The sequence below is a fragment of the Amblyomma mixtum genome, chromosome 3 (assembly GCF_055824585.1).
Source record: "Amblyomma mixtum isolate Tamu chromosome 3, ASM5582458v1, whole genome shotgun sequence".
NCBI lineage: Eukaryota > Metazoa > Arthropoda > Arachnida > Ixodida > Ixodidae > Amblyomma > Amblyomma mixtum.
This window is the reverse complement of record NC_143014.1, coordinates 20,662,806-20,688,671: the sequence shown is the minus strand read 5'-3', so window position 1 is coordinate 20,688,671 and position 25,866 is coordinate 20,662,806. Positions and strand designations below refer to the sequence as shown.

Sequence of the window (25,866 nt, the reverse complement as noted above, 5' to 3'; positions counted from 1 at the left end):
TTTCTACAAATGTTTCGAGTTCCCGCGATAAAAAGACGAGTTCAGATTCCTCTTCAGTGCAACTTTAGGGCGGAGCTCAAGTGTCCCCTCCATTTTTTGCGCAGGCATATTCGAGTCTTCGTCTAACGCATGCCTCATACGCGAGTTTGCGGTTGTAAGTGGGGATAAAGAAAGAGAACATTTAATGAAGCCAAGTGTTTTGGATGTCTCTGCCATTAGTTTCGTGATGTGTTAACACCAAGTCAGTTTGCCCATGGTTACAACGCCTAGATATCAGTATGATTCAACGCGTGAAATGGTAGTGGAGTTTAAACACTATGAATAATTTAGGATGGAACGCTTGCGGGACATTTGCATACTCTTGCAATTACACATTTAGTCGCATGAGTCAAGTGGTGCACCAGATGTCATTTATGTCGAGGTCTTCAGGAGTGTCTGGTGAGAAGTAGGAGGTATGCGACGACAAAGTACGCAATCGTCAGCGAAGAGGTGAACTGCCGATGAAATACCTGTCGAGAGTTCGTTTCCTTTCCGCTCTGCCATCGTCAGAGTGATGCGTACCGATCGGCGAAAGCAAAGAGTTCGCGAGTATTTTTATTTCTGTGCGCCTAATTTGCGTCACAAGCATGCACTCACAAGCATGCAACACGTGTGCATGCAAAGTGACGTGTGCATGTAACACGTCACAAGCATGCACTTACCCTTGAGGAATATTTCTGTCACAGTAATACTTTCTGATATTCTTTTTTTTTTCAACAAGTTGTCCGAGATTTCAATCGCTTGCATCCATCGGTCACAGCCCAGCGCACCAGACAAATTTATTACCCTCGCTGAGAGCTCGGTGCTTACATTACTCTCAATATAACCTACACTAATCACTCGGGATCAGTCTTTTCAGGAATCACCTCCAATAAGCACTGGGCCACAATCAGGTGCCGACCACCCGTTAACCGTGACTACTGCGACAGTGGGTAAAATATTAGCGCTCATGAAGCAGTTGATCTCCCTCATCGTAGAAGCTCTTCAGCCTCGCCATGGATAGTGCATCATCCATGGCGGTAGTGTTGAACTGTCGAGGCTTTGCTAATAAGGCCTCTGAGATGAAGATCCACCTTCGCGACGGAAAGCTGAAGGCATGGGCGTTCTTGTTGCAAGAGGATAATTCACTTTCACGCTTTTCACGACTCTGTGCATGCCATACACACACTATTCCTGATTGCCGTTGTATCGCCTCCTCCCTCAACCCAGGTAAATCTACAATTTATATTCACTGTTCGGTTCCCCATACGCCGCTAGACCTTTCACGGTGGTGCAACACACGTCAAGAGGTCGTCACCCTTCTTGTTGAACCTGCACGCACTCCCCTTATTCGTTTCTTCTTATGGCCTTCCTGGCTCTACATCTCCCAATCTTGGATGGGCTCGTATTCTTCATTCTACCAACCCGGGCATCCCTATTCTAGTTGGTGGAGACTTCAACGGCGCACACATTTCGTGGGGTTACCCATCGGATTCCTCAATGGGTGAAAATATCCAAGGCAGTTTTTCAGATAATTCCTTTCAACTTTTAAACCATCCGAATACCTCTACCCGCCCACGAGGTGGCCCGTATTCACCTGACTTGACTTGGTGCTTAGGCCCCGATAACCTTCGTTGGGCTGTTGAATCAGATACCGTGGGTAGTGATAATAGCCCTATTTTTATCTCCTTCATCCCTTCGCGTCTACGGAAAATACGCCGCAGCGTACGCATAACATTATGGGACTATGTACGCGCCGACAATCGTTTATCTACATTCAACCCGTCTTCAGCGCTGTCTACTCTATGTGCTGTTTTCGCAACTCACACTATTACAACCACGGTATAATGAAGACGACCCAAACCCGGACATACACCTCCTTAATCTGTGGGCTCTTCGTCGCCAGACCGATCATTATACTTCTCGCCACCCCGAGGACCACTCGGCTCTTACCTCTGCAGATTACACAGAAAACATTCGCCTCGCGCTAAATGTGGATGAAGACACATTTGCACAACAAGCGGCCCGTCAGGTTTTTCCACACCATGACTGCACCTCTACACCTCCTCCTGACATATCGGTTACAGAGCCCTCCGATGAGATTACTTCCGACCCAACCATGACAGCTGCTAGCCTCCATTGAACGCCTCAAAACTACCACTTCTCTCGGGTACGACGTCATACCTAACTCTTTATTGAGTAACTTGGAAGGGATTGCTTTGCAAACGCTACTTGATACTTTCAACGAAGTTTGGCATTCTGGCGTCATGCCTGGAGGGTGGAAATATCCTATTGTGCTCCCAATACCAAGTCAGGTCAGCCTCCAGTATCTCTCTCGGCCCTTCGTCTAATTTCTCTGAAGGCTACCATCTGCAAGCTTTACGAAAACATTCTCGCCGCACGCTTGTCGTGGTGTCTGGAATCCCACGATCGTTACCAAGATTCCCAAATCGGTTTCCGCCCACAAATTGGAACGGAGGACGGTCTTGCTACTTTGGCTGCTGACGTGCTTCACCACTCTCCGCAGTCACCATGTTCGAACCGTGATCGCTACAGAGATAACAAAAGCATATGGTAACATCCTTCACTCTGCCATTCTTGCCTCACTTCAAACTCTTGATCTCTCTCATCGGTTTCTCCTCTCAATTCACGCATTTTTAACGAATCGAACCTTCAGCGTACGTGTCCACGGAAAGCCCTTTGGTAACTTCACTTCCAATAGAGGAGTGCCCCAGGGCTCCGTTCTCGCCCACACATTACTCAATGTGGCTTTTATTCCTCTTGTTCGAGCCCTAGAGACCATCCCTTCTATCCGTGTGCTTGCGTACGCCGATGACATAACCTTGTGCTGCTGTCACTCAGACGCGGCTATCCATCAATCGGTCCTCCAACACGCGCTGGATGTCTTGACATCTCGCCTCCCACCTCTGGGTCTAACCCTCTCGCCTACTAAATCATCTTTCATTCGCATTGGAAAAAAAGCCGGCTTACGGAAAGCTCCGCCTTTAAATTTTACAATAGACAGTTCTCTAATTCCCCAGGTAGAAACTGTTCGTATTCTTGGCCTCCTCCTTCATACATCTGGGACTGGCACCCCTTGGTTGACAGCCACCCGTAAATCGGCTCACGCTACACTAGGTCTTATCCGGCACATAGCTGTTGCGATCGGATGGCGCGCGTGCTCATACGGCCCGCTAGCTTGTGCGCTCTGAGCTACGGAGAATATATCAGACACAATTTCAACGTCTCACCCGCTGACAGTGGGACTCCCTTGAACCTATCAATCGTGAGGCTATGGGCGCCATAACATATTTGCCCCGTTTAACACCCATCCGAGTGCTTCAGGAGTTCGCCGAACTTAATACTCTCAGTGAAATCATCGACCAGGGGGTGGCAAACAGAGATCGCAAACAGTCTCTATGACTTCTTCGGTTAAAGACACTCCCCCCGTGGTCGTACTCTCAGCTCACATACAATCGCCCCACTGTTTCCTTTTCGGTATCAGCCGAGTATCTGCCTGAGGGTGCATATTGCACACCGATGCATCACATACTGCAGAGCGGGGAGTTACTGCTGTGCATAGTCCCTCCCATCCGCATCTCAACTCTCGCGCGACATACACCGCGGATACGTGCACCCCCCCCCCCCCCCCCCCCCCCCCCGGAATTGGAACTTCAAGCCATTTACAGTGACACTGCTTCCCTTACGCTCGTTCCAACATTCAGTGCAGTTCATCTTTACACCGACTCCCTCGCCGCCCTTAAACAGCTTAACGCTGTTCGATGCACATTCCAGATTACACAATCAATTCATCTGCTCTGCACAATGTGCCCATGTCCTGTGTGCATAGATTCGATTCGCAGCCATGCTCACGATCCGCATAACATTAAGGCAGGTGCTATAACTCACCTTGACACATCAGACGACCCGCCACCTTCCCCTCTTCTCCTGTCCGATGTCCCCGATTCAAAAGCTCTGCGCCAGCGAACACGCGCTCTAATTCCTCCGTGTTCGCACCCTCTCCTCCGTAGTCTTACTCGGCAGGAGGAGGTATCACTGCGCCGGATTCTGACCCCATCTGTCCGTCATCGGTGGCGTCATGAAGATCTGCCACCAACTGACAGGTGCCCTAACTGCGGCGCTCCACAGGACATTTGTGATGTGCGGCATTTGTTCCGGACTTGCCCAGCGATGGCTCCTATTAGAAAGCGGCTTCCCAGGGAGGTGGGCCTGTGGTGGAACCGCGAAGGGGACTATGTAAAGTGGGCTATGGACAATCAGTTCACCGGCAGCCTATGCGACTACCTCGGCGCAACTGGTCTCCACCCCTTCTTTTAATTTTCTATCTCCTACATTCCACTCCCCTTTCTCAACTAATTCCTCATGGCACACTTCTTGAATAATAATAGTAAAAAAAAAACTGCTGGAACTTGTTGGTGACTCCCCGGGTTTCAGAAAAGGCACTACGATTGCTTTTTTTCAGGCCTCGAGTATTTTTCCATTTGCTCATATGTTATGAAAATTTCAACAGTAAGAGAGTTAACATCTAAGCTAGTTGGTTTTCAGACATATTGCCGAGATTTTCAGCGCAACGAAGAAGACACACACAAGAAAGAGGACAACTCGTTCGCTTACTACAACTGTTTAATCAAGGGAAAGCAGTCGACATATCGAGGCTTCCTGCGGAAGCGCACATGAACAAGGCAACAAGAAAACCAGCACCAATCTTTTCAGAGTACGTTTTAAAGAAGTTTCCGCTCAGCCTCACAAAGAAAAACTGAAGTTTCACTTACACAGCTCGAACCGCTTTCTTGACGTGAAAGGCTTCCAGAGCTTCACGAGCCGTCTGCTGTATGCCTCTATCCAGCATCCTCACATCGCGGAGCCCTGGTGTACAATTGGTGCAAGCCCTACAGTGTTCGACAAGTCTGTCAGCAGTTATTTTCAATATCATTTGCATTTTCCCTAAGTCGGTCATTTACGCAACGTCCCGTCTGTGCAATACGAGATTTGCAGCAGCACAGCGGAATTTCATAGACTGCGTTAGCAGCGCACTCTACGAAACGCTGTCCATGCCTCGTTTGCCGAACTATACCGTCGCATAAGTTGCGAAATTTCTGCAAAAGGTCGGCTGTCAAAAGAGACATGGGCAGCGTTTCGCAAAATGTGCCACTAATGTAGTCTATAAAATTCCGCTCTGCTGCGATAAGTCCTATATTGGACAGACGGGACATTGCGTAAATGACCGACTTAGGGAACATGCAAATGATATTGAAAATAATGAAGGTGAAATACTTGTCGAACACCGTAGGGCTTGCACCAATTGTACACCAGGGCTCCGCGATGTGAGGATGCTGGATAGAGGCAGACAGCAGACGGCTCGTGAAACTCTGGAAACCTTATACACCGAAAAAGCGGGTTCGAGCTGTCTCAGTGCCATTTCAGTTTTTCTTTATAAGGCTGGACGCAAATTTCCTTCACGCCTACTCTTAAAAGATTGGTGCTGGTTGCCTTGTGTGAGTGGGCTTCAGCAGGGAGGGCTATACCGGGTGTTTTTTTTTAGAAGGTCCAAAATTTTTTAAAAAAGGTAAATTGCTTTAGATTTATTTTAACACTGGGGCTATACTGGAGGCTACGGCGGGCGCCAGGCAAGAGAAAAACTGCTTTAATTAGTTCGCTGATTAACTAAATATGTTAATCAACTTTCCTAAATTTTGTTTTCGGGGGTATGTTGTATTCGCAGAATTGGAGATCGTCCTCTAAACAGTCCAACTGAGAAAAAACAATTTCAATTAAAAATTTTTCACGCACGTTACGAGGCGCGAAAAAGTCACCCTGGTAGGCATCTTCACACCGTAACTCAGCGGCGGGAGGGCCTCTGACGTATTCACTCCGCCCTGCGCTTTGCGTCACGCGTCCCGGACTGGCGGCCTGCGCTATCGCTGCTTATCTCGCTTCGCTCCGCGGCCTCACGGAATGCCGCGTTGGAACAAAAACGCACTGGCACAAAGTGCAGGGCGGAGCGAACTACGTGACAGGCGCTCACAGACGCTGTGTTACAGTGCGAAGCTGCCTAGCAGGGTGACTTTTTCTCGCTTCGTAACGCGCGCAAAAAATTTTTTCATTAAATTTTTTTTCTTGGCTGGACTGTTTGGAAGACGATCTCCAATCCTGCGAATACAACATACCCCCTAAAATAAAAATTATAAGAGTTAATTAACATATTCAGTTAATCAGCGAACTAATTAAAGTAGTTTTCCTCTTACCTGGCGTCCGCCGTAGCCCTCAGCATAGCCCCAGGGTTAAAATAAATCTAAAGGAATTTACCTTTCTTTAAAAATTTTGGACCTTCTAAAAAAAAAACACCCGGTATATCTCGAGTGCTTTCAACCGATTAAACAGCTGTAGTAAGTGCCCGTGTTGTCCTCTTTCTTGTGGGTTTCTTCGTTGCGCTGAAAATACGGGTAATTTCAATTGGGCTTCTACGGCGGCCTCAAAGAGATAGGCGAACAGCGTAACGTACAGTCTTTGCCAAAAGCAACCAGGCTGCATGGTTTACTTCTCATTCGTATAGTAGAGTCCTTACGGCTTCCCTTAAGATCGAAAAGTTCTTCGAAGGTAAGGACAGGGGTTCTCCTTATCGTACAGAGATTTAGAGCTTGAGAGCAGACATAATAGCTTCAATATACGGCTGAGAAGCAAACCGTGCAGCCTGGCTACTTCTGTCAAAGACGGTACATTTTATGGGCCTGGTACTGTTTATATACCGTAGGGTAATGCCCCTGCAGTGTGTTAATCTGGTTGTAGTCCTAATGCATGCTTGTTCCAGAGGGACGTTTTCGTTTTTCTGTTATTCCTTTGTGATTCTGCAATGTGCGTAGCTGGGTGAGCGTGATATTTCAACAAAATTCTCGCCCAATATATTAGCCTGTTCACCAGTGAATTTACGAACTTTTTCCCTAATGAGGATAGTGAACTGTTTATAGGGGACATATTTCTGACAGGAGGTTTTCTCTGTATCTATTCGATCGTACCGCCCTTTGGCCTTGGCCCTCTTAAAGTTCAGTAAATTCTCTTCTGTGGGATACCAATAGAGCCCGCCCGAAGCTTTGTTCTGTTTTTTTTCCAAATGAGCATTCTTGTGTCCACCATGTCTTCTGTTCTGTCTGTGCTAGTCCTGTTTGTGGAATCGCGAGTGTCACGGTCGATTTATGCATGCAGTAAACTTGTCTTAAATTTCGTCTATGCCAAATATCTGAATATTTCTTTTCTAACCTGGCTATTTAATCTAAATAGCGACCTATCAGCGAGGTGTAGTTTCTAACGTCGTGGCCTGGTCGAGATCGTGGGTGTAGAGGATGTCAGCTTGAAAACTGGGGGTAAATGATCACTCCTCCGTGGGTCGTCTACAACATCCTAATTAAAATAATTGAAAACAGATGGCCATGCAAAAGCTAAGTTGCCGTCGCGGTGGCTCAGTGGTTATGGCGCTCGCCTGCTGACCTGAAAAACGCGGGTTCCATCCCGGCCGCGGCAGTCAAATTTCGATGGAGGCGAAATTCTAGAGGCCCGTGTACTGTGCAATGTCAGTGCACGTTAAAGAGCCCCGGTTGGTTGAAATTTCCGGAGCCATTCACTACGGCGTCCCTGATAGCCTGAGTCGCTTTGGGACGCTAAAACCCCATAAACGAAACCAAAAGGTGAGTTAGGGCAGCTTATTTTTCCTTGGGACAGCCAGTATTTAGGCTTTCCTCTATTCAGTAAACATATATTATCTGAGACTATAAAATCCTCTCTTATCTGTCCTGCGGTGTCTGTACGTTCGCTTCCCTAAAAGGGGGAGTGCGTGACAAGATCCACAACAATAGAGTTTTAGCATAGCGTTAGCGTGATAGCGCACCTGAGGAAAATTAAGTTAGCGTGCCGCAAGCAACTTATCCCCAGAGACAGTTTTAGTAGAGCGTTCTGAAAACGCTAAACGCGATCTGCTTGGCATGGAGGCGAAAGGTCCTTCTAAAATGGTCGCTAGTGCAACAAACTTGGGAAAATATCGTATTTCACAGTATTTTATGCCAGTTATTACAGCATGCGCTTATTTTCGTCGGCAAAATGGAGCAGAAATTGATATAAAGTGAAATAAGAAATGTAAAGCAGTGGCGTCATCTAGTCAAGGCAATGCTAAGTACAAACCGTTTGAGAAAAAATACTTTCGATCACGTGACGTGCGATGGTCCAATGTATGCAAATTTAATACGAATTTTTGCGCTAATCATTTAAGCAAATAAAACAGTGACAAAGCTCGAAATCAGTTTTTGTTTCGTTCCGGACGTTTGTTTTACGTTCCCAGCAGTTGCAGATGGTTGCAGCGCAGCTTGAGGACCCCTTAAGGCTTGAGCGTGCCAGAATCGGAAGCGTATCTAAAAAACTGGGCTTAATTGCAGTTTAAACTTAATCGTCGACGCAAGGTAAGTCATAGCGAAAGGTAACAACACTAGTAGCTGCCGGTACCATTCAGACCGGAATCGCAGCATGGAGGAAGGAAAACTCAGGAGAGGCCCTCGCTATTCCAGCTGCATGCTAAAAAAGTCTGCCGGAAGTCGCGTACTTTCCGCAAGCACTACTGGGAGTATTTGGCCGACGGCGCAGCCAATGGTAACACCGGGCGCAGCTGCGTCGTCTGCTGCAACGCCTGCTGCGTATGCGCAAACGCGCCGCGACGGCGGCCGAGTCAACGTTTATAGATACTTTGGGCCGAGTAGCGGGGGAGCAGGGGGGGGGGGGGGGGGGGAGCCGGCTTCAAAAAATGTGATGCAACCGCCACTCCTCAGTTCTTTCCTTCCTCCATTAATCGCAGGGACTGCTGAATCGGCTGAAGCGGGCGGCTCTCGCTGGGAATGTAAAGGCTTGGGCGAATAAACCTAATTTGCTAGTTGGCGCCTGTCCTGTTGTGTTCTTCTGCCTCTCTCGTCTTTGTTCCTTTAGCGCCGTCCTGACATCAACTATAGCTATGAACCAACTAGCCCAAAACAAAGTATTTCTCACTAGGAAGGACGCCACCATTTTTTCACGGAAAGTGCGCAAAGGCCGCAACTGCCTTAACGCTGACTTCTGAAAATTGCGTGCGTTCGCTAAAGCTATTCACGCGTTAGCGTTCTGCGCATGCGCAATCTGGGCCCGCTATTCCGCTATGTGCGCAATCACGCAAAACGCACTGCACTAAAACTGTCTATCAATGTATGGATCTGGCAATTATTCAGCTAAATCTTTGAGATTATGAATTGTAAATGTGAAGTGTGGTCGTATGTATAAAGAGCATATTGTGATTGTTTTGTGGCTAGCAACAGTTACTGCGACCGCCTAAAAGTTTATTTTCAGCGGCGTTTTCCTAGCAGGGACGCTGCTTTGCATTATGATTGTGATGCCGCCGGACAGTCCATTAGCCTGCTAAGTTTTGTACCTTTGGAAGATATGTGTGAGCTGTGGCCCTAGGTTTGTTTGTTAAAGGCGCACTGCTTTGGGTGCTATTGATTTGAGAATGTCAGCAACCCTGTTCAGTTTAATAAGCCCCTTGCATGAGTGCTATGTTATTCAGTCCCATTCCAATCGTGCTCTGCCGCACCTGCAACAGAGCCGTGCTGCTGGGAGTCGATCGAGGAGGCCTCCATCCGTTCTGACGCTGGGAAGTGCCTCTTCGTTGCGTCTGCTTGGAAAAACGGTCTCATAACAAACTCAGCTAAAACAAAAGCCGTATTATTCCAAGCTAAGAACAAAAACGCCTCACTGCCTAACATTGAAGTAGTGAACTCAGTAAGAAGCTTAGGAATCATTTTTGACCGTGATATGTCGTGGAACCGTCTCACAGTATCGCTTGTCATAAACTATCGCATGTAGTTGGACTAGTGTTTTCCCCTAGGTATCTTCCACGTAATGTAAAGTTTATAACTCCCTCTTTATGAGTCATCTCAACTACCGCTGCCCTGTCTGGGGTACCACATCTGCTGCCACAAATATATGTCGGCTACTTGTCCTTCAGTAAAAGTTTCTCACCGCGATATGTGATGTGCCTTAGGATTCCCCAAGTTAACTTTATTCCAAAAGGTGAACACACAGAAATTACCGAATTTATACAATTACAGGTTAGTATATGCATACATTAAAGAGTGGCAAACCAAACAATTTTTACATTCGTTCATCAGCTAATCTTCAACAAAATATACTTCATTACCAAATGCGATGTCTGGAGTATCTGGCGAACTAATTATGGTAAGCAAATGATCGATTATACCCTCCGGGGCTTGCTTAACAAACTGATCTCAGAGAATAGCAATGTTTTACATGTCTCGTTATCAAGGCTGTACAATTATTTTTGTCGCTAATGTTTATTTTGTGCCTATTAAGCTAGTTAGTCATTACTCTTATTGTATTATTGTATAATCGCTGCCTATATTCCTTGTGATAAGTACATCTTTAGTGATTGATTTGAGTGTATTATTTTCTATATGATGTCTATTTTGTCATATTATGTAACCTATGTAGCTTGTTAAATGAACTAGTTTTTTTTTGTTTGCTGTCTCGTTCTTTTCCATTCTTTTCTTTTTTTTCTTGCGCGTGCTTTATTATCATTGTTTTCAAAGCATTGTCATCCCACACTGCTGCTGCTGCCAATAACTGGGTTTCAGGACTTGTCAAGCTCAAACTTGTCCGTTGTCAAATTTATATTGCTAGCAGAAAAGTTTGGTTTTGGTTTTGTGGGGTTTAACGTCCCAAAGCGACTAAGGCTATGAGAGACGCCGTAGTGAAGGGCTCCGGAAATTTAGACCACCTGGGGTTCTTTAACGTGCACTGACATCGCACAGCACACGGGCCTCTAGAATTTCTCCTCCAAAGAAATTCCAGCCGCCGCGGCCGGGATCGAACCCGCGTCTTTTGGGCCAGCAGCCGAGCACCATAGCCGCTGAGCCACCGCGGTGGCTGCTAGCAGAAAAATAAAGCACATACTTACTTACCACGTCACGTGACAAGCCGTCCCTACTGACCGCGAGGCATTGGTTGCTCCCACATTAAACGCAGCGAAAAGTAACTTCCACATACACCAGCCCGGTTTCATTCGCGTCCGTCTCGGGGCATCGCATCTATCGAAGAGTTCCATTGTGTGTCGAGGCATGCAGTGCGCTCTCTATCCCCTTGAACACCACTCGCTTTACTGCGGTCACTTTATAGCGGCGCTTCAAGCTGTAGCTGCAGCCATGCACATTATCTGTTGTCACTAGTGCCCAATAAATTTATCATGCGTCCCCATATATTGTCCTTAACCACATCCCTTAATAATTTGGGAGCCTGGCATAGTTTCTTAACCTCTTTGCGTTCTAACGATTGCGTCACAATTCTTCTAAAGCAGATATGCGTAAAAAGACCTCTACTGTTGTGTTTAACCCAACCTTATCTAGGAGCAGCCGCAGCGTGCATAATTAAAGGAGAGAAACGATCACGTCGTCAATGAAAAGGCATCACAAGAACCTGACAAGTACGTGCGAGCAAGAATCCGCGGAATAGGCTCCTGAAAGAGTCGCTTTTATAAATAATTTTGAATGAAGCGCTGCAGAATCTTGCTCGATTGACGCGCAACAGTATGCTGCATCGTCTTTCGTAAGTGCCGAGAGGTGGCGACACGTGCAACAGGGGCGTCTGTTTTGTGTTCGGTGGGCGCCGAGTACCCTGGTTTCGATCGCCCTAGGCTGCTGTTTACGATGCGTGTTGTGATCCAGTAAATGTTGCGTACGCCCAATGGCATCGTGCCCTGGGTTAGTTGTTCAGAAAAGTTTTATCTACCAGTCTGGCCCCACTTGTACCCTTCCTTCCATCCTTCCAAGGCATCGAAAGGGGAAATTTGGGGTCGTGCTAACGTTTTTAGTACCTTGAGCCTTTAATAACCGATTTGCTTTAATTATTGCGCCGCATGGATGTACTATAAACTGCAATAACATCATCATGGCCAGTGTCAGACGTACGCGGGCCAAGAAGCTCTTATGAAATTGAGCTCTGCATGGTTTATGTCATGCTTGAAGCCGAGTTAAAGTTAGCAATGAAAGTTCACCAGGAGATTGAACTGTGGAGATTTTCGCAGTATTTCGACGTTGCGAAATTTTGTAGGAGCATTGGCATGTATTCAAACAAGAGCGTTTTTATGACAGTCGAGTAGGTTTTTCATTAGAACCTACCAGCCGACATCGCAAGTCTGGAAACGGAGTAAGCTCGCTGCAGTAACTCGAAGTAGGGACGGTGACAGAACACTTTGCGGCAGCTCGCTCGCACTACAACTCAGCCAGCGATCGTAGAGTTGCCGTACAGGGGCGCCTTTTCGATTTACGGCGTCGTTAAAAACATCGGCATCAGCACGAGGCGAGTTCATCGCAGGTCTCCCAGAAGCGTGATATTCCACCGGCAGCTGCCCCCCCCCCCCCCCCCCCAATTTTTCAACCTCATAGCTGCGCCTACCATTCCGTGGTGGCTGAGTGGCTGCACGGCGTTCGGCTGATCCATCTTGGCTGCGGAGGTTGCCGCATTTCGATGGGTACTTGAAGGGATCGCAATTATTTCCCCTACTAAGGCGTGCCTTATAACCGACAGCGTTGCGCTGCCGCGTAAAAGCACATTTCGATTATTTTCCTTTATTTGGTATCAATTTCTGGGCTCGAAGCAGGCACCACTGCGCAGTGCTGCCGATTACATATCCTGCGCAACTTCGGCATCTTATTTCAGACAAAACATCATGACTTGTTGATCAAAAGTTTAGGGGAATCCCGCAAGGTGGAGTAGATTTGTAATAAGGGAGTAATTACTCATTGACGTCCACCCGAGCGCAGCCATACGGCTACAAAGGAAAGCTATACAGCTATCTCAGAAACTTCGCAGTTAAAGAAAAATTCGTCCTGGTCCGGGGTTCAAACCCGGTACCACCGCTACACCGGAGCAGTCGCTCTACCAACTGAGCTAACCGCGACGGCAAGCTTATGGTAGGGCGAGAGCGAATTGATCAATAACTCGAAGTGGGAACAGCTTTCCTTAGTAGCCGTAAGGCTGCGCTTGGGTGGGTGTCAGTGAATAATTACTCCCTTATTATAAACATCATGACTTACGTGCGATTTTAAATCCAGTTTCTCTGCTTGAGGGTGCAGTCAACCTTCCATCATTCGCTGTACTGTGCTTACTCTTCTCTGCAGCCTTTTTAGTAGCCTCCAGATTTCGTCCCCTTTGGCGTGTACTTGACACAGAAACAGCGCAGAGAAAGACCAGACGGCCGAGGCAACAGACGAGCGTTGAACTTATAAGTCACGATTTACTGGGAGTACGACACCGCAACCGATCATGCACGCATCTTCACCTATCATAAAACGCTACCCTATGTCTTTCCCGTTTTGAAAGCTTCGAATTTTTTCGGAATACTTCACCCCCCCCCCCCCCCCCCCCCCCGGTAACGCACTAACGCACGCTCTTGCAAGAAAAGTTCGTTCATTATTAGGGTAAATAAGGTAATACATGGCTGGGCCTGTGAGGATGCCACGATCGCCCTGAGGGGAGAGAAGTATTATGACGAACGTGGAGTTTCATTTAAGGCCATCTGGGTGAGCAGAAGCACACACCGAAGTAATGTTTTTAAGGTGGAATGCTTTTTAGAGCAACACATAAAGGGGACAGCACAAGAGCTTCCGTATTCCGCCTTGAAGGCGTAAGTATTCCGCCCTGAAAGCATGAACCAACTAGCCCTCAAACAAACGCTGTTGAAACATTGAAATGAATAGCAGCATGCGGCCCAGCCTAAACCACCAATATCGACCCTCGTTCTACGGAGCAGTTTTTACTGTACCTACAATAAACTAAACTTTTTGCTGCTATGGAAGATAATGCAGCCTTGGGCACTCCCACAGACTGCAGTGCCGACTCCTGTTGCAACCGAACAAGTCACTCTCGATGGGATCGCAGGAAAGGCTGTGTGTGTGTCCTAGCGACAAGATGCGGTTTGTGGCGCCGAGTGCTGCAGGAAAAGCAGAGCAGCGCCAATTGCATGCCTGCTGTTCGTACGGCGCTGCTTGTCTCTGAACACCAGCGCAGTATGGCAAGGCCTTTATTACGTGCGGCTGGGGTGGAAGCATCACTGGCGGGCCGCCGGGGTGGCTGAGTCACAGGGAGACGAATCCGAGCTTCCGCCACTGCGGTCGCTTCCGGCCTCGTCGTCAGAGGCCTCGGGGGTGCAGTGTTCACCGCAGGACTTGATGCGCTCGATGATGTTGCTGAGGTAGTTATCAACGTAGTCCACGGTGACCTTGCAATGCAGAAGTGGGGAAAAAAATGAAGAACGTTCAGCGGAGGGCTTGCTGGGGTCTGATAAAATAAGACAGCCGTGATAACGCTTATCCATTGCATTGTTACAAGGTGTCTGTGTCAACTAACCGACAAACAAAAAATTTGGACCTTTGCTTGCACATGGTTCCATACACTTGTAAGTACTAAGATGTGTGAAGTCCAACAAAAAGGATGTTTCTTATGCATTGAAACGAAACTTGCCGAAGTGGAAGCAGCGTAGTCAAGGGTCTGTTATTCTACCACTACACTTTCAAACGTACTGCACGTCGAGGGGGAAGGGAGATTCTCCTGAAAACACTGCCGCAAATGCCTGCACCAGGCAGTGAGTTACGAGAATGTAATTAAAACTGCCTACGTGATACTTGTTGTTAATGGCGATGCTCATGCGCCGCCTGTTAACTATGACGTCGTCACAGTTCCCTTGTAACAGGAAAAAGATGAATGTTAAATTCACCGTTAGAACCAGAAGAACTCCCTCTAAGGAACCCCAGCAGCACAGTTAATCGGCCCAATATTGGAAATGTATTCGTAAAGGCCGGTCCTACGTAGGACCAGAGTGATGCTATTCATCCCGAATACTGGGACGACTACCTGTGCCGCTTGGGAAATAGCCGAGATCGAGCATAGTCGTCACCCTGCAGCATAGCGGAGAGCCCCCTTAGCGTGGACGTGTAAGTGCGCGTGTAGGGCACACATTCCTGGTGACTCTTATTTGTGTCACTGTTTCAGTGCGGTCCTGTTTACTTACTCATTATCATCCGACGCTGCAATGAAGGCAATAATTGCTGGTTGGTTGTGTTGCGTTTAGGGGCGCATAAGCATCGAAGACATGCGCCAGAAGGCAAAAATCAGAGATCACTGCGGCGACCCGCATTGGGAGAATGGGAAAGCGTTGACGCCTCCGTGGCACTCGTCGCCTCTCTCTGCCTCTCTTTACCATTTCCTTGAAGTAGCTAATAAATATTCCTATTGCGCCTGAAAAAAAACAAACCTTGGGCGGGCATAAATTTTTTTATGCCCTTTTGAAGGAATGAAGTGAATTCCCAAAAAGGGAACGCGCTCGAAGACGAGCGAGTTTATGCCCGTCTGGCCCTATATTCGGTAGATTCGTGTCAGGTCCTTTGAACACATGGGTGCCTTTGAGCATTTTAAAGCGGAGGCGTTTGAGCGGACGTTCAGAGGAAAAGCTGAGCGCGCTGTCACACTTCTTCTGGGCTGGTCAAGAGGGTTGCGACGTCACACGTTGCTTTGTGGAATGAAAAGGATTAAAACTTGAGTTCAATATTGATTATGAGACCATCGTGACATGTAAAGATGTAAAGCAAATTAATATCTCTGTAGAGGAAATTCGGACAATTAGTTCGGAACCGAACCCACAACCCGCGGTGCGAGAGCCGGGCAGGCTGCCCCCCATAGGCAACTGAGGCACATTTGTTCGACGCCATTAAAGGGAGACCTTGTCTATCAACTGGTCAGGTATGCCTACTGATGCACGCCAATGAGTGTAAGTAGAAAGATGTACTAATTAAGAAAGAAAGCAAATGACCATTTCCTTAAGGCATAGCCCCCCCTAATTTTGTGCTATCGTTCTGCAAAGCCCTGGAGGTCGCGGGCCGTGCACCAGCCGTTTCGCTTCCTCCGAGGTTCTTCCGGCTCTCAATCCTGCTACTTTTGCCGAACCTTTACCGCGAAAAGTGGGCGGTGCTTCATCACGTTCTAAATTAGCGAATATTGAATTGAGACGACGGTATAGCTGGGCGGTCGCCCAGGACCAATTAAAACATGCAGGTTGCTATCGGTGTATACTATATGCCGTTCAACCAGATTCTCTTGTGGGGTGCCGAATCTAGCTGACTGCAAACACTGCATTAAGATTTCTGTATTCTACATCGAGACAAAATGCCAGAGAAAATTTGTGCTCGCTATGTTTTTGACAAGTTTCTTTGAGAACCCTTTTTGTAGTCCATTTCACAGAAACCCTGCACTCTTATGCAAGGTTAAACTGGCATGAGTTGGTCCCTCACCATATACAGCCGGTCAATAAGACATGGAAAGGATTTGTGCCTGACTGCAGCCTTTGCTGTAATTTTGTTGGCTGCCAGCTCATGGTCGCCGGCTAATGTAGGACTCGTCAGAAGTGTGCGCATTGTTGCATATTTTAGCACTTTGTCAGCTGCTACCTTTTCTGCTTCCCACCACGCTACATTGGCTTAGAAATAAAAATGCATTTACATGAGACATGAGCGTATGTGGTTCTGCTTTGTGAATATGTCTCGACCACCTGAGTTCACAACGTATATATCATTATTTTCTCACCTAGGCTGGCTTGAAGATTTGTCACGAAAATAATTTAATTGCATCGTTCGTCACAAACGTGATTGTCGACGTGTTGGTGTGATTCTCAGCTGCGCCTGCCTCTTTCATTGTCTGCAACATGGTGGGCTATAAACACGTGGACAAATGTGAAATTCCTGTTCTTAATAGGGTACCGCGATGCTTTCCTCAGTGCCGAATATCATTAAATGGATTCATCATGCGTTCCAGAGACAAGTGCAAAAAAAGTTGTTGAAATCGGGGCATGCCAACGAAAGTTGTTCCACTCTGAAAATTCAAAATAAAAAGGTCAGACGAAAACGCGTTTCACTCACCCATTTCACTCCTACACCACAAGCAGCAGGGGCTTGCATGCAATTGTTTCTTTACCGGGGCAGCCCACAGCCGCTCATTTTGTCGGCGTCGTCCCCCCGTGTACGCGCTGTAAACAGGGCACGGGTGACGGACTTAACAAACGAAGCTCCCCGATGTTTCTTGGTTGGTAGGAATGAAAGGTTGTCTATCCCCCCCGCCCCCCTCTCCCCAACCTCGCCTCCTGTCTTCTGTCCGGCCTTTCTCTTCACATTTTTCGGCAAGGTGTGCCCATCGTTTTTTTTTTCTCGCTAACTTCTTGGTGTGGTTTGAACAACTGCGCTCGCCCCCACGACAGTCTGAAGCAGAATGGAAAGTGTCGCCCCTAGCGTTATTCTTATTAGTTTTCGTTCACTTTCACTGCTTATTTCCTCTTTTTGTAGCATGCGAAAAGCTTACAGCACTCAGAGAAATAACATTTTGGATCCATTTCGCGAGTATAAAGGAACAATATTCGAAATGGACGCCCAGAAGCAAAGCCGAATGTGGATGCCATATCATTTCCGCTGCCGAAAATGGCTGCTGCGTTGGGACACAATCGACTCGAAACAAGCACTTCTGGAGAAGATTAAAATATTAAATATTGCTATCTCGGCGACCTCTTTGGGTGTTGAGGAGTCACAATGTCCTTTACTCTGCGTACAAATAATAAAGACAGCATGCTTTAGCTACGTCGCAGGGCCCCTTTAAACAAAGTCGTGAATTATTAAACTGTCATATATTAAGTGCTCTCTGTGGGCAATTTTCATTTCGTTGTATAAATAGAGGGTAGATAAAAAGGGAGTAATTTCTTTTACGGGACATTTTGGTATCGCGAACAGAAAGGAGCTGATTCTTTATTGTCAATGAAATTAAGGGCAGTGTCTAGAGTATGCCGCCCCGATGGTATGGTATTCAGCTTTAAAGCTTTGCGCGAAAGTGCACGTCTGACCAGCAACCTACCAGCAACGTCTCACACATCTCAACAGCAGCCTGTGTCATTTTCTAAAATAAGGTTAACTGAGTAAACATCATTTCTGTCATGCCACCGTATAGCTGTGAGCAAAATAAAAAAAAAATCGAGAACTTTGCTTTGAAGTTTTCGAAGGCCCATTTATTCGCCCTGCACTTGCAGTTTCCGTTGTTGTTTATGAATGATACATAGGAAGGGAGTCTGTTGTAATGGTAATCATCGATAAAGGTGAGCTAGCCTTTTCAGCTATTCCTGATGCTTGGAATGCAACCAGTGTTAAAGTGACCTAGATTGCTGCTTATGCAAGGTCACTGTCATGTGTAAGCAGCAGCGCAATGCTGTCTCATGCTAGTATTTTAAGGCGAAAGCCTTTAATGTCTCATCGTTGTAAGGAGCAGTTGTCGACAGAGAATGCCACGCTTTTCAGTTGGTCGAAACGGTCGTGACGTCACAGTGCGCCAATTTCAAACGGGGCCAATTGTACTTTGGCTAGTAACCATGCAACCAATTGAAGGGACCATATAGTGATGCTCCAAGTAAGTGGGACTGAGCTTAGTTAATTGCTTAATTACCCAATTAGCCTAATTAACTTCTCTAGTCAGGCCATATAAATAAATAAAACCTAGTAAGAAATTGGTCGAGCTCGGGAATCGAACTCCAGTCTTCGGAGTGCGAGACGAGCATGTTATCCACTCCGCCATGCCAGCTCGATGGTTTGGAATGAACAAAGGCACGTCTAGTGAATACGGTGTCTTCGCTCACTGCCATCCTCCTCCCTTTCCTTCCGGCGAGGCTTAGGTGTCCACCGAGATATGAGAGAGAAATACATTTCCTTTCCTCAAAAACCAATTTACCGACGAGCGAGGCGTAGAAACGAATGGGCGATGGCGTTCTATGGACTCCCTGGCAGCGTTGCAAGATGCTCTCGCGTTCCACTCTTAGAGGCGAAGCTTAACATCTTAACCACACATCAGTGACCACACTTTAGGTCAAAAAAGTGCACCCCCCCCCCCCTGAATTTTGACGGGTGTCCACCGAGATATGTGAGGCAGTTACTGCGTAATTTTCCTTCCTCAAATACAATTTTCATTTTCTTCATTACGGGCCATCTTCGTCTTTCTTCTTTCACTCCCACTTCCTCCGTTCCTCTACGGTGCGGTTCAGGTGTCCACCGAGATGACAGAGATTTACTGCGCCATTTCCTTTCCTCAAAAACCTTTGCGTTGAAACGGCAAGGCATCGCGCCGAACGGGTGGTGGCGTTCCGTGGACACCCTGGCAGCGCTACAACACGCTGTCGCGTTCCACTCCTAAAGGCGAAGCTGAAGCTTAAGCTTAATTAGCAGTTAATTAGTATTCAGGCATTAATCAGTAATTAATCATTAATTAGTGATTTGTCATCACTTAGTAATTAGTACTCAATTACATGTGACGCCACCAGTGCCACAGAAGCACTGAAAGTGGTGCGGAAAACGCACTTTAGACAGTCAAAGTGCCCCCTGAATTTTTTGGATTACTCTCATGAGCACCGGTGGCTGCAACTAACTGTTGGTTCCCTTCATTTCACTCCATCAAGTAGCAGCTGAGCACACGGGACATGGCTCGTGCAATATGGAAGTGATGGATAAATTTTGAACGTGTTCTCCTTACAATAGTTTGTTCCGCTGGTGCTGTTGCCCTAATCTGAACGCCATGCATTTTAAGAGCTGTAGTATGATACTGGTTGCCGCTAAACCCAAGGTTAAATTTTCAGTTCTGTGATCAGTTTCCCCGTTCTTATTTCAGTATTCTGGTTCACAAACTTTTCAAAACAAGTTGCAAGGAACCGCTTACAAATCTGACGGGAAGAACATAACCGAACGAAAGCCGAAACCGAAAGAGCATAAAAAAGAAATTCAATTATAAACTATTTAGCAGTCGCTGAGAAATACCAGGGATTGATCCACTCATGCTGATGTCTAACGCGTCATTTCCAAGAGAACAGGCAAGCAAAATTTTAGTGTATGTAGTCCTTTAATTTAGCTGTGTCAATATGTACTCAAGCAATGTCTTCAGTAATTGTGTGAGGTAAATCACAGAAAGAAAATGATTATCATTATCATAGCCTGCCACCTCTGCAAGAGTGTATGTTAGTAGGTGTCAAAGTTGCAGTCTGTTAGGCTTCTTCCCCAACAGACTGTACTGCCTGCGACAGCCATTGCGGAGAGCTGTCAAGCAGTTCATACCAATTACTAAAAACTGAAATTTGACAGTAGCCGATGGTTTTATAGTTAAGTGACCATTACAACTTAAGAATGTTAGGAATGTTCGACATGGGCTAGGTACACGCTAGCCCTGCGTGGTTCCTTTTGTTTTTCTTGCAGGCCTTATGGACTGCAGCAAGTGGAATAGCTTCGCGGAGGTGGTATTAAGCAGTTGGTACACACACTCGATCAGTGGCCTGCAGCTCGCTCATGGCTTGCTCGACATTGAATGAATGAAGTCGTTACCCCTTTGTTATAACATCGAGAGGGTGATGAAATGACTTCATTCAGTATCCAGCAAGACATGAGCACGTGTGTGTAGCAACTCCATAACACCCCGCGAAGCTCTCGAGGTTACAAGAGTAACAAAGGAGAACACCAAGGACAAAATGCTGCATTACAGGGACCGTGAAATGGTTTCGATTGGTGTATTCTTGGGCAGAAGATTTGTAGAGGTGGTCATTGCGGGTATTCGAGTCAAATTCGAAAGCTCTGCGTTGGACTTGGACCCTACAATTTAGAAATAATTTTCAAAAATCGCTGCTCGCAGTAGCCCGCAACCGATTAGGGCGACACACTTCACCGCGCGTCCCCTACCTCGATGACGTCAGTGGGTAGAAGACCCAGCCTTCAAGCTCGCCCCGTCTGCCCACTGACGTTATCGGGGTAGGGGACGCGCGGTGAAGTGTGCCGCCCTAATCGGTTGCGAGCTACTGCGAGCTGCGAGTTTTGAAAATTATTTCTAAATTGTAGGGTCCACGCAGGGCTTTCGAACTTGACTCGAATACCCACAAAGATTACCTCTACAAATCTGCTGCACAAAAATATACCAATCGGAACCATTTCACGGTCTCTTTCATATAGCTTGTTTTCGGTTATTAGGGTAATGTCGGCAGAAGGTCAGACAGAGGTATCACAGTGATCGGTTCTTACGTGGGCTTGCAATGGCACATGCTCTCAGGCCAATTACCAAACAGTTAAACTTCGATCTCTGTTCTGTATCGGCTGCTGCTCGGTCCTTCTTAGGAAAGTCGTCAAAACGTGCCGGGCCGACTCAGCCGGCCTCTAGAAGGCCGGTGTTAATCCCCAACTTCGGGCTGCAGGGTCATTCAGCAAGGTCGGCCGCAGCAGTTCTGATCGGCTTTGCCTAAGTAAGGCTGACTTCTAGCCGAGCTTGTTTTGCCTCTTGGGTCGCCACTTCAGGTTCTTTGCTGACAGCATCTTAAACACAGCGACTATGGCGTTAGGTGCCGTGTCACAGCAAAACGAACAGGCCGCTGCCGTCCAAGCAACTAAATGCAGCTGAACAGCGGTTGCCCGTTCCCCTCGTTTATGTTTGGAATTCGACAGGTACTGGCACACGAGTGGGCTTGAAGGCTGGTGCCCAGCAGAATGCAGTTTGAACGGGCCATTTTGTGCCCACAGTCTGAATAATCAAGTTGTTTGAGTATTACCATCCAGCTACGTTAATCGGTTTTTAAAGGCCCATATAAGGCGTTCATGTTTTTTTTTTGGCTGTTGAACTTGCAGACTACTGCGCATCCGTCACACCGCAGCAGTGAGAACATTTTGCCTCAGAGAATCCCAAACTCTTTGAGGATTCTCATGACGCCAGCATTTAAATGTGACCTCAAACATTACATAATTTTACGTGATTGTCAGCCTAGTAACATTCATATTCAGCGAAGTGCTAGTGCTCTCTCTAGCGCACGCTCATTCCAAGTAGAAATTAAAAGAATACTAGCAACATTTGTGATATGTCAGTCTTTGGCGCGGAATAATACTGAACATCATATGCGCTTAACATTTTTTCTTTCTTGTGTGGTGGTGCTTACTTGACGAGGAGCATTAGATCTTAACAGTCGCATGAATACGAAAATACGAAGACAATTAATTTCTTTGGAAACAGTAAATTAATATGGAATTCAGATGAGGCTCCATAGCGTAGAAAGCAGGGACACCGGAACACAAGCGCTAACTTCCACTTCCCCTTAACGCTTTAATGTCGCTTAGAAGGTTTATGAACTTACAAATCAAGAGCAGGGGGAACCAAATGGTCTTGATTTCTACTTTCATAAACCCTCTAAGCGTCGATAAAGCGTTCAGTGGAAGTTAGCGCTTGTATTTTGTCTTGTCTCTGCTTTTTTTGTGCTATGGGACCTCATATTTGAATTACCCACTAGCCTGAATTGTCACCTTTCTAATATAAAATGTTTTATTTCTGGTACTTGTTTTGAAAATATCCACAAATTGCGCTTTGTAGGACTGAGGTCACTGTCCGATAATTAGTGTTCAAGAAATCGTTGTTCCCCATAATCTCCTTGTACAATCCTTACCGCACTCACGCCCAGTGATTTTCAATGTCCTCGCCGATGAATTCACAGCTTGCACTTCAACTTAATAAAAAATTAACTGCAGAAGCTCCTAAACTTTGGTGACTGCAGCCAAACTGTCATTTTTAGCATATGACACTTGCGTTTAGAGCTATTCGCGCAGCATCAAACGATTAATTCCATTGAAATCAACTGCAAATGCGCTCGCGTCGCAGCGGTTTCGGCGAACTCATTCATCTCGGCTCAAACACTTTTCGCACTGTGCACGTGGACAATCAGCTCTCCTGTGAGGCGAAAATTTGTGTACAAAACCGGCCTGATCTCACTCTGGGGGAACAGTTATGAGCAGGACCGGAGTTGTCTAGCCACACCAGATATATGCGCTCGCCACCTGTGGACACACCGCTTTGAGCGCTACATTTTGCCCATTTAATATTAGACTCAAGGACGCCTGAGAAGCAGACCGTGTCCCTTTTCTTGCGTCAGGTCAGTGCGGAAAGTGCGTGCGTGTCCTCGTGAGCATAGAAAATGTTAGTACAGCACCTGGTCCCGCAGTTCGTCGTGCCTCTTCCCAAGGAAGCGCCTGTCGTCAAAGACAAGCACAGCGGCTTCACCTTAGAAAAATAGAGGAGGAGGGAAAGCGCATGCGTAGTACGTTGCTGGCACTCTTCTCAGTGTAGCAACGCATCACGACGCTTCACGAGGCGAAATTCACTCGCTGGAAGCGACACTAAGGTTTGTGGAAGCCACACTTGCTCAGCGGCGGTGGCGGAAGCAACATCGGCAAAGAGTAACTGCAAATCCTTCACTTTGCAGTTCTTGGCCAGGCTTGCAGCGATACACCTGGTGAACTAAAGTGGCAAGAGCGACGACGATCGGCCCCGTAAGATAACGACACAAGCAGCGCCAGCCAGGAGCATATAAAAGGACAAGGCTCACCTGTGCCCCCCACACTTGCTCAGCGGCGGTGGCGGAAGCAACATCGGCAAAGAGTAACTGCAAATCCTTCACTTTGCAGGTTGGTGTTGTTTCACTTATTGAAGTCATAAGAAACCTTCTGCCAAACGCCGCCGCCGCTTGAGTCTGTGCTGTTGCTGTAGTTGTTTTCTATTGTGCCGCATGCTTTTCCATCGTGAGTGCTATGGGTGATCCTGTTTGTGATATACGCCTGGTTTGTAATCAGTCACTTCCAGCAGAGGGCTCGTCCCTTACCTGCTCAGAATGCCGATACGGTTACCACTTAGGCGCTTGTTCTAATACGACGAAAGCTGCCTACAAAGCAATGACAGATATCGATAAAAAAAGTTGGAAGTGTCAAACATGTGTAGTTTCAGCTGCTCGAGGCTCAAAAATTGTAACAAAGGTACAGAAGGAGCAGTCTCTGACAAAAAGGATGCTAATGGAAATCAACAAAAAGCTCTGTGAACTACCGGAAATCAAACAGAAGTTAGATATCCTTTTCCAGGTAAAAGAGACAGTGGAAAGTATGGAAAAGTCTGTTCAGCATTTTTCAGATCAGTATGATGAAGTGCTGGCCAAAATGCAGCTGCAGTCGACTGAGATTGTCACTTTATCAAAAAGGGTTGAAAAGATTGAGGCACAGATTCAGTCAGAGAACACTAACCCGGAAGTCTGCGAACTACGACAGCAAATAAACAGTCTGGAACAGTACAGCAGGCGGAATAACTTGGAAGTACATGTACTTGCGCAAACCAAAAATGAAAACTTGTTCCAAGAAATCAATGCTATAGCCCAGGACCTAGAGCTTCCTCAGTTGACTGAGCACGACGTTGAAGGCCTTCATAGACTGCCCGCTAAACGTGGCAAAACCCCGGCAGTTCTGGTTCGCTTTTCCTCACGTGTAATGAAGGACCAATGGATGGCAAAGAAGCAAAGTATGCGGGAAGCTGAATCCACAGTGTACTTTCTTGACAATTTAAGAGCGCAGAACAAAAAGCTCATGTGGATGATGAGGACAAGGGCCACAGAAAAGCAGTACGAATATGCTTGGCACAGTAATGGAAAGTTTTTTGTGCGCAAGTGCCAGGGTGAAACGGCAATACGGATCGCGTGTGTTGCTGACCTGGAAAATATCATCTGAGCAGGCACCGCCTCTACTTCGCCTTACTAATCAGTTTTTTTCATCATTTTTTTATGGCATCACAAACAAAGCCTCCTTACTACGATGCTTTATCTTTTAACTCTGCGGTGCGCAGTTGTCTTGTTCACGAAAATGACAGGATGTCAGTCTTTCATGTGAATATTAGAAGTCTAAAAAATAAGCACATTGAAATGCAATCAGCTTTGGATTCCCTGAATCACAGATTTGATATACTAGGGTACACCGAAACATGGTTCACAAATCAAAATGATGTTATCTTCTTTCGTGGCTACAAGTTTGAAGGCGTGTTCAGAGAAAACCGTAGAGGAGGTGGTGTCGCATTGTATGTTAAAGAAAACCTTGACTATGAAGTTTTATCAGATTTTTCTCTTGTCGATACCCACTACGAATCGGTTGCTATAAAATGTCATGGAACACTGATCGCTTGCATTTATCGACCCCCATCTAGTGAAAGTGCCGAATTTATCAAGTTTGTGCGTGATCTTCTTGAATATGCTTGTATCGTAAATATCCCTGTTGTTTTGGTTGGAGACTTTAACATTGATCTTTTGACAAACTGCTCCCCGCGACGTCTTTTTTGTGAAGCCATTGATGCATTTCTCTGCACCAATGTTATTCAGTCACCAACAAGAATAACCTTAGAGAGGGACTCATTATTAGATTTATGTGTTACAAATCATGAGTTATCAAGAGTGCTATCAGGTGTGCTTACATTTGATTTGAGCGACCATCTGCCTATATTCTGTTTTTTTCCTCGGGCGATAAAAAAAAGGAAGCAAGTACCAACTCCCCAGATAGTATATCGCAGTTTCGATCAAGAAAACTTAGCTAGGTTTAGATCCATGATGGAAAGCACTGCCTGGAGCGAAGTTTACAATGAGTTAAATCCTAGTATAGCGTACAATATCTTTCTTCAGTTAGTAAAAAGCAAATATGATACTGCATTTCCTTTGACAGTGGGAAAAACTCACAAAAAGTCTCGAAAGCCGTGGGTTACGAGAGAGTTATATCGACGAATTCAAACCCGTGACAGGCTTTTTGACAAATTCATCCAATCAAAAGATCCAGTCATACTTAAGGAATACAAAAAACTTAGAAATAAGTTAGGCTCTGATATTAAAAAAGCTAAGAAACTGTATTATCAGAATAAATT

The 25,866-nt window shown here is 46.4% G+C and overlaps 1 protein-coding gene across 1 annotated transcript in view; it reads right to left on the bottom strand.

Annotated features, from left to right (window-relative positions):
* Nucleotides 1-14,167: 14,167 nt before the first annotated feature.
* The window catches only part of LOC149349397 (uncharacterized), a 68,210-nt gene continuing 56,511 nt past the window's right edge, over nucleotides 14,168-25,866 (bottom strand). The window contains exon 3 of the mRNA XM_089576772.1: nucleotides 14,168-14,338. Within this exon, the coding sequence (XP_089432898.1) occupies nucleotides 14,168-14,338 (171 nt within the window). The remainder of the gene's footprint in view (nucleotides 14,339-25,866) is intronic.